This window comes from Camellia sinensis, chromosome 10 (assembly GCF_055761805.1).
Source record: "Camellia sinensis isolate YWXY chromosome 10, ASM5576180v1, whole genome shotgun sequence".
In the NCBI taxonomy this organism is placed as follows: domain Eukaryota; kingdom Viridiplantae; phylum Streptophyta; class Magnoliopsida; order Ericales; family Theaceae; genus Camellia; species Camellia sinensis.
The window spans coordinates 160,657,057-160,672,548 of NC_138970.1; the positions used below are offsets into that span (position 1 = coordinate 160,657,057).

Below are 15,492 nucleotides of genomic sequence, written 5' to 3' on the forward strand. Positions count from 1 at the left end.
CCAAAAAATTCTTGCCAACCGCGACATGACCACATAAGATGCCCCCCTCCATCTTAGTTGACGATGTCAAACAATGTTATCGGGTCATATCTTTTCTAATCAATTGATAGGGAAAGATGACAATTGGTTACTTTAGAAGAGTCTACCATGAAAGACCAAAGAAACAGTGAAGCAAATGTGGAATTTATACTAAAAACATATTATATAAAACAATAAATTCTATAATATGTTTTATCTTGGAAGTCTCCCATCCATCTTATTAAGTTCATAAATAAATTAGTACTTAAAAAAACTACTTCGTATGTGATAATGCAATATGGTCAATAGAGAATGAGTCGGATCGCTCCACGCACTCCGTGAATCTGCAAGTCTTCTTCTCCTTAATGCGTGCCTACAAAAGGTCCGATGGAGAGACACCGAGATTGGAGTAGTCTCTCCCCATAGACGCTTACGATCAAGTCAGATTGGAGGTGATAGAGAAAGTAGAGAGAGAGGGAGAGTTATTTGTTGTTGTTAACCTTCTTGAAAAGCTTTCTTATATCTTTTTTTAATCATTTTCTTGTTCATTCAAACTGTCTTATTGGCCGAAAGTCTAGGGTCTACTTGCCGTCGGCCATGAAAGTTTCACCATACTCAGGAGCGAGAGGTTTTGTTGCATTTAATGTCATGACAGTCTCATTTAATGCTTGATGCTTAGGTTCAATAACTTTGTAGGATCTTTGTCTGCCATGTGACTAACTCCCTGCCCAACAAGTGTCTAAGTGTCACGAAATCTAGACCAACGCGGGTTCTTCAGTGGACTTGTTGTTGTGTTTCGCCTACTAGACTGTAACTAAATGCTTGTTTGGATCATCCAAGACAGTTGTGGGTTAGGCTGTCTTAGGTCATATGGGCCATGCCCATCAGTTTGGTTTACATATATTTTTTATTTTTTATTTATTTTTCTAATGGCTTTTTAAGTGACTTAAGTTAATTTTTTGGCTAAAAATAAGTGTGGCAAAAGACCAGAAGCATGGTGATTCCAAATTCACACTTAAAATTTCTCACCACAATCACTTCCTTCTCACATGTACCAGAGATTATACTTTGATAGAGATGGGTGCGACAAAAAGTTTGAGTGTATTAAGAAGCTCTTGCCAAAAATCATTTAATTACTTTGGCTTTTAATTAACATATGCACAAGAAATTGTATCTTGTGTACAAAATTATTAATCCCTTCAAATCCCTTCAAATCATTAATATAAAATCGTCAAAATTTCGAACTAATGGTTAGTTGAAAAATTATCAATTCGCCCAGAATTTGAAGACTTGGCCCAAAATTAACTCAAGCTGACCTACACACTTTCACTTGTGAGAATTAAGGACTTTTTTGTGGGCTTTTAAAGTTAATTTGGGCTCCAAACGCCTGCAAGCTCAATGAATCAAATGGCCCTCATGCAAGGGCCTAATATGAATTATATGATGTCAGGCTTTACCAATTGCAACCCTCTTAGGCCGAATCCTGGCATTTGTCACAGTGGTCGTGTAGCCGGCCTTAAGGTGCAATAAGATATGAGTTTGATTGATGGAGAAACGACAAACTCTTTTTGTTATAATCTAATTTTTCTATTAATATCTAACATTCTATCTTGTAAAAAATTAAAGGGTTAATTATATTGACACCTTCTGATATTTATATTTATTATAGTTCCTCTCCTTACATTTAAAAAATTATACTGACTCTCCTCATCAGTGTAATTATTTGACGGTATTAACTTTTAAGTTAAAATGACATATTTACCCTTAACCTTTATATATACTTTAAAGGATAAATTACATTGATACCACCTGAGATTTCAATTTAATAGGGATCCCCCCGACATTTAAAAAAAAAAAAACTAATTTAATAAAAATAAATATGAAGAAATATATTTAATTTGTAAAAAAATATTTCTAACCACTTAAAAGATAAAAATTATATAAAAATGATAATTATTTTTTATTTTTTATTTCTTAACCAAATTAATTTTTAGTTTTTTTTTAAAAAAAATTAAAAATCAAACCATACATAACCTAAGAATCTTTTGATAAGTCATTTCTTATGTTGGTAACTTATTTGATTATTTGTTAATTTTACGACATTTTATCATCTGAGACTTGTTTGGTAACCATTTCGTTTTCAGTTTTCAATTTATATTTACAAAAATTTTAAAAACTGTCATAAAAACTTGTTTGATAATTTTTTTTAGTTTATAAATGGTTGTCTTAGTTTGTAAATTGAGGAAAAAACGTAAATTCAAAAAATGAGTTTACGTTGACTTTTAAACAAAAATTAAAAATTTGACTAACAAAAATTTTTTTCAATTAATTTTTTTTCCAATTAATTTTTTTTTCAATGAATTTTTTTTTCAACTAATAGGTAATGCTACTTTAAACCTTGGGAAGGGGATTGTAATTTCTAAAATGTGAGGCATGTCAATGTAATTTACCCAATGCGAGCAAAATTGATATTTAAATAAATTAAATTATTGACATCAGCAAAATCTGTTAGTTGACTTAACGGTCAACTAACTGAGGAAGCAATCTGTAATGAAATTTAAAACCTCAGGAAGGGAGATGTAATTTTCAAAAGGTAAGAAGAGAAATTATAATAAATATAAACCTCAGAAGAGTGTCAATGTAATTTATCCAAAATTAAAATAAATAATAAATAAATCTCTTAGGCCTCTTTGAGCTTTTGTTAAGTATACCTTCCAACTCTTATGAGTGTTTGTAACATTTTTATTTTTATAGACAAGTTTGGCAATAGGTTATTTTAGTTAAAAAATTAAAAAATTATCTCATTTTTTTACTTTTCTGTATATCAAAGTCAAAAACACCAAAATAACTAGTTCTCAAAACAACAATTTGTTTGTTTTATTGAGCAAGGATCCTCTAAAGTGATTTTTTCCTAAAGTTTCCTAGAGTGCTACATTGTGTGGTTGAGATTTACTGGCAAGTCACATCAATTTTTCTGATGTGACTTGCCAGTAAATCTCAACCACACAATGTAGCACTCTAGGAAACTTTAGAAAAATTTCACTCTAGAAGATCCTTAGTGTGTTTTATTAACAATAGTTGAATGTCACTTTGGTGAGAGGTAGTATAAGTGACATTTCAAGAGCACTGAACAATATCTCGATTGTGACTTTCATGAATCCAAAATGAATCAAAAACAAATTTCAAATTTTAGTATCTGAAGTACATAAAATTTGTGAATTTCACTTCTTGACAAGACAAACAAATATTGCAAACAACAAATCATAACTCTCTCTACGTGTTCACAAACCTGCAGTTCTTCCTAACCTCCCCATTATCAGAGGTGTCTGGATTTGTAATGTTTCCCAACTTCACCATGGACTCTGAGAATTGCTCGAAGAACGCCATCTGGTCTTCAGCATACATTTGCACAAGCTTCTTTGTTTGAATTCCAAAAACACTGGAGTAGAGTTCTTGATCAGAGTTTAGTAATCCCTCCCCTTTCAACAATGTTTGATAAAAGTAATTGTCGAAAAGTTTAGGTGTTACATAGTCCATAGCAGTTTCATCATTGTCTCCTCCTCCTGCAGCCGGGCACATGGCTTTCAAGCTATTGAGATATGTCTCAGAACTTGGATTCCCCCGTGAAGATGCATCAAAATCTCCATAAATTCTTTCCCGAAAATTCACGCACCGTCCCATTCCAATTGTATGAGCCCCTGCAAATATAAGCACAATTGTATGAGCCCCTGAAAATTCAAGCACCGTCCCATTCCAATTCACGCACTGTCTCATTTTTATGCAATTACAGGTTTCAAAAATTCAAAAACTTTTCACTTCTCCTAAAAAGTGGGTTTTTATTTTTGTTTTTATTTATTTATATATGTATATATATATTTTTTTTAAGAAAACAGTTTTCATAACAATTAGCCAAAAGAGTATATTGTAACTCTATCTTCACTGCCCTTTTCTTGACTTGAACATGTTTTTCAGGTTTATGAGTACTACAACATATAAAAGTTTTAAAAATCAGACTTTTTTGTTTCTAAAAATGAAAATTTTGTTTCCAAAAATATTAGGAGACAAATTCATATCATCAATAAAAGGTTGTCCCGAAAAGGATCTTTAGTGACAAAATTTTGAAAATGTTGCAACTAAATGTACTGGACAGAACAATTTCGTGCAAAAAATGTTTACTTTTTGAGACGAAAAATTTTCGTCTAAAGGGAAGTAATTCATCATTTAATGTCTAATTTTGTTGCTAAAAAACACAACAATGACGCTTTTACGAACTAAGATATTTCGTCCCTAAAAAGTAATTTTCTCTCAAAAATCATAAATTTTTTTTTTTTTTTGGTAAGTAAGTCATAAATTAAAGAGAAATGAATACAAACATAAAGGGCATACCCCAGGCCCTACCAAACGCTATACAACAACGAAAAAGAAACCAAAAGACAAACGGGCAACACCATGGCACACCTATCCAAAAAAAGCAAAAGGAAAGGGGCCTACCTGATAAACAGAGCAAAACGTATAGGACAGAAATAAGGCACCACAATGATATGTTCATGGGCCCCATGGAGAACATGAGGACCATGAACATACATAAAAAATTAAAAAAAATAAAAATAAATAAAAATCGTAATTTGTTGTACTGAGGTCCAATTTTATTTCTGTTTATGTATATTGTTATAAGATTGAATGGTAAGCTCACCAGAAAGAGCAACCATATCAGTGACTGAGAGGCCTTGGTAAACAAACTTGGAGATAATAGAGACAAGTCCCTCATCTGAAGTTGGAAGATTTTGATCTGCCATTGCATACCCTGCTGTTTTTGAGTCATTTCTCCCCAGAGGCACATCCCAATCAGGTCCACCAACCTACAAACATTACAGCATATTTTAGTAATGCTACGTATTCAGAAGAATTATTCAAGACCCATAAATTTTCTTGAAAATTTAGAAGTGAAGGGGAATTGACTCCATTCGAATAGAAAGATGCAACCCTTCATGGTGTCTCTCTAGATGAACGGTCCAACCCTTCATTTTTTAAGAGTCGTGACCCTTTAGAATGATCATGAACACTTCTGTAAATACCATCCCGGTAGCATTCATTTTAAAGAGACTTTGTATTCATACATTATGTCTAATATAAAATATAGAGTACAAGCACTGTGTTGGTTTGTCAGGTTTACAGTTGCAGTGCTGCATCTGTAAAATTCAGATCGTTCTATCCTAGGAGATAGACATCCATTGAATCCAAAACACGTGTGAGATGATGAATCTATTTAAAGACACTATGCCTAACACGGGCCTCGATCACCATATTTACAATTGATTGTTTTATGTAAGTTTTGCGTTTATTTTTTGGTTAAACAAATATTGCGTGCGTTTCTAGTTGGTTTTCCCAAAATCTGTTTTGGTATATTTAAATTATATTTTTTATATAATTTGGTACTATTTTTCCAACAAATTAAAATTTTCGGACTGTTTTTCAGATAACTTCTCTTGTAACATAGCATTTCAGTATTTAATATTTGCAGTGGAAACTAATGTGCAGTATCCATATAGATCGCATAATAATACCAGAATAACAGCATCCCTTGCAGCAATGGTGAGGATATCAGCACATGAGACTGTGCCGGGGCACTCCGACTCCAGCTTGTTCTTGATTCTGTCAATGATCCTGAAACCTTTCAGGGCATTTATATTAATGGCAGCTTTCTTTTCTCCTTGCAGAGTGAATGTGTCGTCTAACAAAACCGATCCATCGCATCCCTACAACAACCCATTTAACCCACAGATTCAACAGCTGCTTCATTACAACAAAAACAAAAATAAAAAAGAAAGAAAAAACAACTCAGTGCATGAGGCTCTGGTTACTGTGAGAACTGAGAAGAGCCAAATGAACACAGACCAGTAACAACTAAATTGATACAAAAACCATATCACATGTTAGTGCATTATATTGTTAGTGTATTCTATGTTGTTATTAGCTGTAAAGTGTGTCCTAGCTGATCATGATGTCTTTGCTTTCGGTTGCTTTTGGGTGCATTATTTGTAAACTTCTCCTTTATAAGGAGCTCCTGAACCATTGTACTAAATACATTCAATACATAAATCAATATACATAATTCATTCTCTCTGTATCTCTCTATCAATTTATCTTACATGGTATCAGAGCTTGGTTAAGAACTTAGTATTTTTCGCCTCACCGGCGGGCGGCAACCTCGCCTTGGCCGCCCGCCGGACCTCAACAAAGATTTGTGCAACTGTAAGCAAACGATCCAGAGCCTCTTCAATCAACAACCGTGGCCTTCCTCGCCTGAATCTGAAACTCCGATGATCGCAGAATCAAAGGCGTTTCCTAAGCAAAGAGAGAGCTCGTCGAGTTCGTCTTCATCGGAAAGTTCTCAGGCGGAGGTGGCTCGTGGATGCACGCACTGCGCGTCGGCGACGACTCCACAGTGGCGCACTGGACCAACTTGTCTTCTTCCACGCTTTCTAACACCCATGTCCTGCACTTCCTCTTGTTCGGACTCTCTTCTTCTCTCTCTCTCAATCAAACCCATCAATGGCAGCAGTAGTCACAAATATCGGCATTGTCGACCACCACCAAGCTAATCAAAACAGAGTCTTTAACAACACCACCTTATCTTCTTCAGCATTTGGAGCCTTTGTTTGGTTGAACAAGCTGTTCATCCTATAAGCCCTTATTGGTGGCCATCCCACAACCTGGCTGACAGCAGTAGTCGAAGCAGATCCAACCTCTGGGGGAGCAACATAGTGAGTAGCAGCTCTTTTAGTTCCAGAAACAGAAGAAGCTCTGGTTGAGAACCCATTTGGGAAATCATTGGCAGTCAAGATTCTACCATACTCACCCCATGGAGACCCTGCTTTAGTCTTCACAGAACCACCACCACAACCACCGAGGCTCAGACCAAGACCCAACTCCGGTCTCGTCAGTCACACGACCGACAGTGCACCCCGAATCCACGTGCAACCTGCTGGAAAAGGATGTGCGCCTTGGCACTTTGCTCCGCTCTTCCAGTTATAATAATAATAACCAACAGTTTCTCCAGTAGCCTGGCAGCATGCATCTTTGTTTTCCTCTTTGATTTTGGCCCCTCTCCTCTCTCGGTCTCCGATCACACACAGCAGACACACGAGGCACTCTCCCTCTCTCTCACTTTACTTTTTTCAAACCCACTTGACTCGGCTTTGATCAGATGGGGCCGATCACACCCACACTCTCACCACCCAGTTGGCTTTTCCTTTTCACCCACCCACCCCACTAAACTTTCTTTTCTTTTATTATATATATGTATATGTTTATTCTCATCTATTACTCCCCGCACACCCACCATGATTTATTTATTCAACACAAATCCTCACACGGGACCCCAATTCCTTTTTATATTTAGAGACCTGACTTGACCCTCCTCGGGCAACTCACTTCACTTTTCTTCTTATTATTCTATACCCTTTTTTTATTCTAACCTATTCTCCACCCACAACCCTCATCACCTTTTTCCCACGCCAACAATTCTTTATCTTATATATCTATATATATATATATATATATATATATATATCTATTCTTTCTACAAAAAAAAAAAAAAAAAAAAAAAAAAAAAAAAAAACAAACAAACAAACACAGAGGAAGAAGACGAACTGCACACCATCTTATTTTATTCATGTCGGGGCTCACCCCGATCGTCCATTTTACACCAAAAAAAAAAAAAACAACAAACCAACAACCAAACCACACCAACACAAATCGGAACAGTGGGCTTTTTCTTCTCTCCTATTCCGCCGGTCTTTTCTTCTTCCCTCCGTCCTGGGCGGTTCTTGACGGTGCTGCCTCCGTGCTTCCTAGACCACCAAGCACGTTTCCTCCTCCCTGCTCCTCCACTGCAGCATATGGCGGCCCTCCAAATCGGAACATCACGGTGGCCTTCCGCTTCAGCTCCTTGTTTTCTGCCCTTAGTACGCTTATCTCTGCTCGCGCATCCTTATACATGCGTTGGAGCAGAGCCAGCTGGGAGTTTAATTGTTGCACCTCATTTGTCCTACTCTGCAGCCGGTGCGACAAGTTTGTGACCGCCGTCATGGACTCCACACATGCCTTCAAAGTATACTGATTAGCCTCCACATCCGTTTGCACTGCCATTTTTTGCTCCACCGACTGCATCGGAAAGTTCAACGGAGCAAACCCAGTGGTGTTTGGTTGAGGTTCACGGGACACCGCACCAGTTCTCTCTCCTGTGGACTCGTTGAGATCGGGAAAGAGAGTGAGCAACCCACGGGAATACGAGGCCATTTTCTAGGCAACAGAGTGTTACAGAATATCTCTCACAACTGAGTGTTACAGACTATCTCTCTCAGCAAAACGACCTCTCTTTCTCAGCAAAACGAAGAATTTTTCAGAGGTTTCTCTTAGTTTTTCTGTCTCAGTTTCTGCCTCCTCCGCTTCGGTTTATAAAGACCATGACACAGAGGCAGCCACGCGCATCGCGCGCCTTTTGACGCCAACAACCTGGCACGCCTTTTCATGGCACGCCTTTTGATGCCTCGGGCACGCCTTTTGATGACACGCCTTTTGAGGGTGCGGGCACACCTTTTGAGGGCACGACTTTTGAGGGCTCGATATCTACATCCATGTCTATCTTTTGGGCAGCCTATATACACACTCATACAGTGCCTTCTACACCGGTCAGCTTTATCAATCCCTTTGTTTCAACCTCAAATAGGTTTCTATCTTCACACCTATTTGAGTTTGAGGGGGGGTTATACACACCACAACCTCTACTACAACGGTCCGACATGACCCCGTAAACTGTCTTCTACAACGGTCCGACATGACCCCGTAAACTGTCCTGATACCTCGGTCCGCCATGACCCCGTAAACTGTCTTCTACAATTGTCTGACACGACCACACAGTGTCTGCTACAACGGTCCGACATGACCCCGTAAACTGTCTGCTACAACGGTCCGACACGACCATACAGTGTCTCCTATCCTATTTTATTTGTCAGTTTATTTTTCTATTTTGTTACTCTCTTCAAACTCAAGTTGGCTAGTGCCTATCCTCCTTGAGTTTGAGGGGGGCTGTTAGTGCATTATATTGTTAGTGTATTCTATGTTGTTATTAGCTGTAAAGTGTGTCCTAGCTGATCATGATGTCTTTGCTTTCGGTTGCTTTTGGGTGCATTATTTGTAAACTTCTCCTTTATAAGGAGCTCCTGAACCATTGTACTAAATACATTCAATACATAAATCAATATACATAATTCATTCTCTCTGTATCTCTCTATCAATTTATCTTACATCACAGATATCATTGAAGTGGAATGTTTCAATCATGTCAGTTGCTGTAAAACTTGCAGTGGAATGTTGAATGTGAGAAAGAAGAGAGAAACCTGAACAAAGCAGTCATGGAAATGGAGACGAAGGATGAAGGCGGCGTTACGTGGATCGGACATCACTGCACATTCCATTTCTTTCTTGACAATATCAAGAGCATTTGGGCAAGTAGATGCATAGTAGTCTAGTGTTAAAGGAGGGGGAGCACCTGCATCCAACAAGCTGAGGAAGCCAAAAATGGAGAAAGTTAGTAGCATGAAATGCAGAGAGTAAAGAGAGAGTACCATTTTTGGCTGTTGTACTTATCATGGTGGCACTGTAACATATATATAATACAAGTGAGATTGAAGAATGTAGGATATTGAACATTGTGTTGAACATAAGTACTTTGTTAATTTTAGAAGGATGTTTGTAGTCAAAAGAGGATGTAACTAATGTTGTTTTGGTAGGTGGGTGGGTGTTCCTTGAACAAAGTTACCTGAGGGGAGAGAGAGAAACAAAATCCGTGTTCCCACACCGAATGTTTGGGGTAATTTATTATAAGTTATAAAAGTTGATAATCAGAAAGTACAAGTTAAAAGTATCCCTTTCCTAACTTCTAGATAATCCATTTAAAAAAAAAAAACAAAAGCTTGGTAAGCTATTTCTACTTAATAAGCCATTTCTACTGAGCAATTTAGCACAAACTCTCACAATAAAATAATCTATACACATTTGTTCTAAGTACAACCTGTATCATATCAAATTTAAATTTGCACCATACACTTTATTTTTAGATATTTTTCAGAAGAATAGTCGTTTAAGAGGATTAAACAGTCTAATCTAAGCCCATGGGCCCACCACGAATCTTATTTTAATAATCTAATTTGTTAATATTTTAGGCTCTTGTACATAAATCACTAGTGGGTGGCACACACGATGTGTGTGCAATTTAAATAAGTAGGAATAAAAAAAAAATAATAATGAAATTAATATTGTAATGTGTACTTAGCTTAAGTGGTATGAGTCCTCGTACTTAAACCCAAGTGATCGATCCTAAGGCTTAAGGGTTGATTTAATTAAATTATTTATTTATTTTTTAAATATTATTAAATTATGTTTGTAGTCCATGGACTAGAGACAGCATGGACTCTTTGAAAACACTTGTTCAGCTACATATTTTTCCTCTTCCATATATATTTCTTTAAAAAGATTTGGGCAAGCGACCAAACCAAAACCTAGGTTTTTTTATTATATTCGCATGGTGTGCTTAATGAAAACAGATTAACCACTTAGTTCTGTTTCGATTGTTCAGATCATGACAAAGCTCAACCATGTTTCTAGATTGTTCATTATATACAATGTTTAATTAATATAATTTTTTTTCAATGTTTTGATCTTATGGTTGAGAAGATTTTGTAATTCAGATGCTCAATCCCTCAGTTTTGCAGTTGATTGTGTTAATGAAAAATATTCTTTTAAAGTCCATGTTTAAAAGTTTATTTACTGACTAGTCAAAAACACAGGTAAAAAGGCATTAATCCATGCTCATCTCTTCATTTAATGGAGGTTAGCATTTATTGACTTAAATAGTAATACCAGAGATCATGAAAAAAATATCATGAAGATGATCATGAAAGATTCTCCACCTTTGAATTATACACACAATAAAACACCATATACTAATCAACATTAATCAAAGGATGAAAAATTTTCATGATGCATTTCATGATATTTTTTTCATGATCCCTAATAATCTTCTTCATCTCATTCAAGAGTCATCTGAACCCAACAGGTACACTAAAAAATTTCCAGCCACCACCGCTGCCTGCGACCACCCCATTTTCTTCCAATGGCCAAATTCCATCCACTTGAAACAGTGCTACCTGGCATATTTGCAGCATTGTACCTCCCCTACCGTATTCTTCTGCTCAAAGTTCACCCATTGATTCAACTATTCATATAACATCTACCTGGGTTCTAGACGTTGTAATCACGATTCTTGAGCATTACCTCAATTTGTAGTTCATACGATAAGGGATGCAACATGGACTTATGTCACGGTAAGTAAAAAAAGTTCAGGCCAAGTGTCCAGCAAGAGCTCAATAGAGAGATTGGATGCGACAGACTTCTATCACGGTAAGGAAAAACACAAGTTGTAGATGCTCATCCAAGAGGATTTAGTTGAATGCCACTGGATATAACATACAAGTTGCAACACCAATGGTTATAATCATACATTAAGTAGAATAAGAAGTATCATAAACATTTGTCTCAAAATTTGGAGAATTCATATCTTTGTAACACAATGTCAACGTATCAAGTGCCATTGGGGTAAAAAGACAACACCAGTACTAAAGTTATCATAAATTTCAAAAGAACATGCCCCCATGAGCATTTCAAAAGCTATTTTATCAGGTATACAACTCAGAATCAAGCCGATTATCCTTTATTTGACCAAACCTCAAACATGTATCCCCACCCTCACCATCAACAATACTATATTCAAAGCCAGGTAAGACATCCTTGAGCAGAAGAGACTTAACCAGCGATGCCACAGAACCACCAAATTCAGGCCAAGAAACACACACAGTTCCCTCAATCTTCTTCATCTGGCATTGACCCAAAAGAGCAGCACTCAAGCCATCTACAATACTTCCCGAGGGAAAATAATCTATGCCTTTTAACAGTGATGAATCTCCACAACCATCATTGCCCAGCCTCTTTCTTTGCTGTGATGTTTCAAGTTTGAAGGCAAACGTTTCATCTGGTGAGAGCTTACCCCGAAAGTTTCTGCTTTGAATTGAATCCAAAATCAACACCTTTTCTGGAACGATCTGTTCACCAATCAGCAACTTTGCAACAGCATGAGATCTCTCTGCGCTGACCTGGTACTGGACACAGACAATGACAATCAAATTATCATTTTCAGTGAGGGTATATATGTTGCACGATTTGTCCCTGAGTGAGGGTTCGATAGTGTTGCCAGAGAAGGGGATCTCAGGGAGGATGACGGAACCTATTAATGTTTTAGTGGATATATGGTGGCAAAAATGAAGAGATGGAGATGACAAGGCGATGATGAGGAGCGAGGGGCAGATAGGCTTGCTTTGGTTAGGGGTGGAGAACAATAGAAAAGGAGGTGGAATAGGTGGTGATGGAGGAGTGAAGTTGTTGAGATCTTCCAAAAAGAACCTTGAAGGTGGGGGAATGGCCGTTATTACATCTTCCATCTCTTTCCTTTATCCTCTTCACCAAAATTCTGCAAAATTATGGAAGAAGATATATGTCATCAGTATTTATTCACAATCTCAAATACCTTGGTGCATCCTAGTAAGCTAAGTACAATATTGGTATAACCAACGAAGTTGGAAGAAGAACTAACCAAGAGCAAGATTTTAGATTATAAGCATTCAGTCTGTCTTACTAAGGAGGACTATGGAAATCACTCATAACACACTTACCACAAACCAACTTTATATCCAGATAAGTCGTTATGTAGTCACTAGTCAAATTATCAGTTGGTTACGTGCAGGGTTTAACAAGGCCTGGTTTGGTTGTGGCTTCTAGAGAATTAAAATTGCAGAAAACTAAAAGAATTAAGGAAAATAAGAAGAAGAGGAAGAAAAAACAAGAAACAAAATAGGCACTGAAACCCAAAGGTTAAGCACTTGCACGGAAGATGCATCACACATCCTAAACAACTGGTTTTAGGCTAAATAACAGGCTCAAAAGAGTTCTTCATTCATTCATCTGCTACCAACAAACCAATACATCACATTTATACATACGAGGCCAGCTAGCTGGTCAAAACAACTAGAAGAGAAAGCAAATTTGTTCCCTGACCAAGTAATTCTTGATGCTCAAGACATCTTACCCAAACATGGTAAAACAGCCCATAAACAAAAGCCCATTTGGGCAACCCCCTTTACAGTTTATAACATGAAATTTTCAAACCGGCCTTGGAATATGTTTTTCCCCTTCATTTGTAAGATTTTCTAAATTTTCCTGAATTTCTGAATTTAATTAGTCAGCTTTGCCACAAAATGCAACCTAGTCAATATTGAAGGCTGTTTAGGTAGACAAATCAATGGGAATTTCACAAACTTTCAGCTTGAGAAAGATAAAGGGTACTCAATATTTAGCCTAAAACCGGTAACCTTCCATGTACAAGTTTCTTATTGTCTACTCTTGAAGCATACTACAGTATCTAATGCTAATATGAAGTTTGTTAATGATTATTACCTGGTTGGGACGGATCCACATCAGAATCTTGGGTGTTTCGCAATGCTTTGCATAGGCCTAATAATAGGGTTAAAAGTACCATCAACTAGGTGTTTATTTCATGTATAGGATTTCATTTTTGACTTTTGGTTTTATTTTAGATTTTTAATATCTATAATTTGCAATGTAGATAAGTATTATCTTGTGGACGTGGGTTACACAAATGGTCCTGGATTTTTGGCCCCATATTGAGGGACTTGGTTGTTGGATCTTGAAGACCTTTTTTGAATACTTTGGTAATTTCATGTTGCTTCCGCATTGCCCTAAATTCTATGCTTAAAAATAGATGAGGGGGGCGCCTCTTGTATAGTAGAGAGTTGTAATCGCATTCTGATCTTTGTGAAAATCGCACTAGCTGTGGACGTAGCCCTATTCTGGGGTGAACCACGTAAATATTTGTGTTCTTGTGTGTGTTATTTCTTCGATTCATTTTATCTTTCTTATTTACTATTTTGTTAAGACATTGGAAGTTGAGGAGGAAGAAAAGCACATAAATATTTGTATCCAAACAATATGATTTTTCAAATTCCCATTGGGATTAAATCCATTCTCAAATCCAAATCCACATATCCAACCAAACCAGCATAAAGATTCAGGTTGTAATGTTAAATAGGGTTTTGCAGAGTATTATTATGACTTGAGAGCAAACATTTGAAGCAAAAAAAAGAGAGTTATTTACAATAACAAATACCCAATTTTCAACATGGGGGTTTAAAAAAATCTAACCCAAGTGAGTAAAAATTAGCTGCATAATAGACCACAGTAGCAAGAAGGAAACAAGCTCGAAATGACTATACTGGACACATGCTTCTGAGAAAAGAGAGAAACTGACCTGTGTATTAGGGCCACCGGCAACCGTCGCGATCGAGCGGGGAGAGAATCAGACGATCATCGAGAAATGAGATTTCAGAGAGGAGGCTGAAATTGAACCCCTAAACGATTTTCTTGAAATAGGCGTGTTTCTGGAGGAGAGCCGGGACTACTTTCCCATTTTTTATTTGGGGCAAAAATTATAGGAAGAATAACAACAGTGTTAAAAAATAAACAAATAAATAAATAAATAAAATTACAAATTAGTGGTAAAATTTATACACTTTAATAATTAAAACTGTATACTTTTTATGATTGTGTATTTTTTTTTTTTTTTTTTACCACTCTGGTGGTATTTCTCCAAAATTTTATGGGTGATTAGTTTCTTTTTTTAAAATTTTTATTAAAAAAAAAAACTTCGTTTGGTTTCAAAAAATTAATTTTTTTTTATTTTTTGTAATTTTTTGTTTTTAGTAAAAAATTTTAATACTTTCAGAAATTTTTTAATACCTCCATACTTGACAACACAGCTACCGTTGGAGGTTCGATGGCCACCAGTAAAAGCGTCGTGAAGAAAGAGAAAAAGAAAGATGAGGGAAGAAGCATGGAGGTTGAAAAAAAAAAAGAAAAAAAAAAAAAATCTTATTTTTAGTCACCAAATCTGCTTGAACATGGTAGTTTGAATATGAAATTTTGTCTAAATATCTATTAGCTCAATATGACAGAGATGGACAAGGGATCAAATTGAAACACGGGTGGAAGGATAGAGTTTAATTTATCAAAATTAAAAACCTAAGGTTTAAAATGAAAAATGCACGAAATCCTGGGATTTTTCATGTAATTAACCCTTTGTCATTTTATCTCTTTTAGGTCACATTATCTCTTTACTTTTCTGGATATCTTTTTTTAAAAAGTTAAAAAATATATTTATATAGATCATCTTAAACAATCTCTAAATTATGTGTATTTAAAAAGTTAAAAATTTATTTAAAATATTAAAAAAATTTATTAAGAAAATATTTCATTAAAAAAAAGTATGTTTGATGAATTATCAAA

General features: G+C 36.2%; 1 protein-coding gene across 2 annotated transcripts; it reads right to left on the reverse strand.

Annotated features, from left to right (window-relative positions):
* Positions 1-3,167: 3,167 nt before the first annotated feature.
* Positions 3,168-14,590, reverse strand: LOC114268190 (peroxidase 11). Of its 2 annotated transcripts, XM_028209301.2 has the most exons (5): positions 14,459-14,590; positions 9,420-12,604; positions 5,583-5,774; positions 4,712-4,877; positions 3,168-3,716 (listed from the first exon to the last, which is right to left on the reverse strand). In XM_028209301.2, the coding sequence occupies exons 2-5, from the start codon at positions 9,648-9,650 to the stop codon at positions 3,292-3,294; spliced, it is 1,014 nt and encodes a 337-aa protein (XP_028065102.2). In that variant the 5' UTR covers positions 9,651-12,604; positions 14,459-14,590; the 3' UTR covers positions 3,168-3,291. The 2 variants fall into 2 exon arrangements, with proteins under 2 accessions (XP_028065102.2, XP_028065104.2); XM_028209303.2 differs by lacking the exons at positions 3,168-3,716; positions 4,712-4,877; positions 5,583-5,774; positions 14,459-14,590 and adding an exon at positions 13,588-13,722 and having other exon boundaries at positions 11,611-12,604.
* Positions 14,591-15,492: the final 902 nt, after the last annotated feature.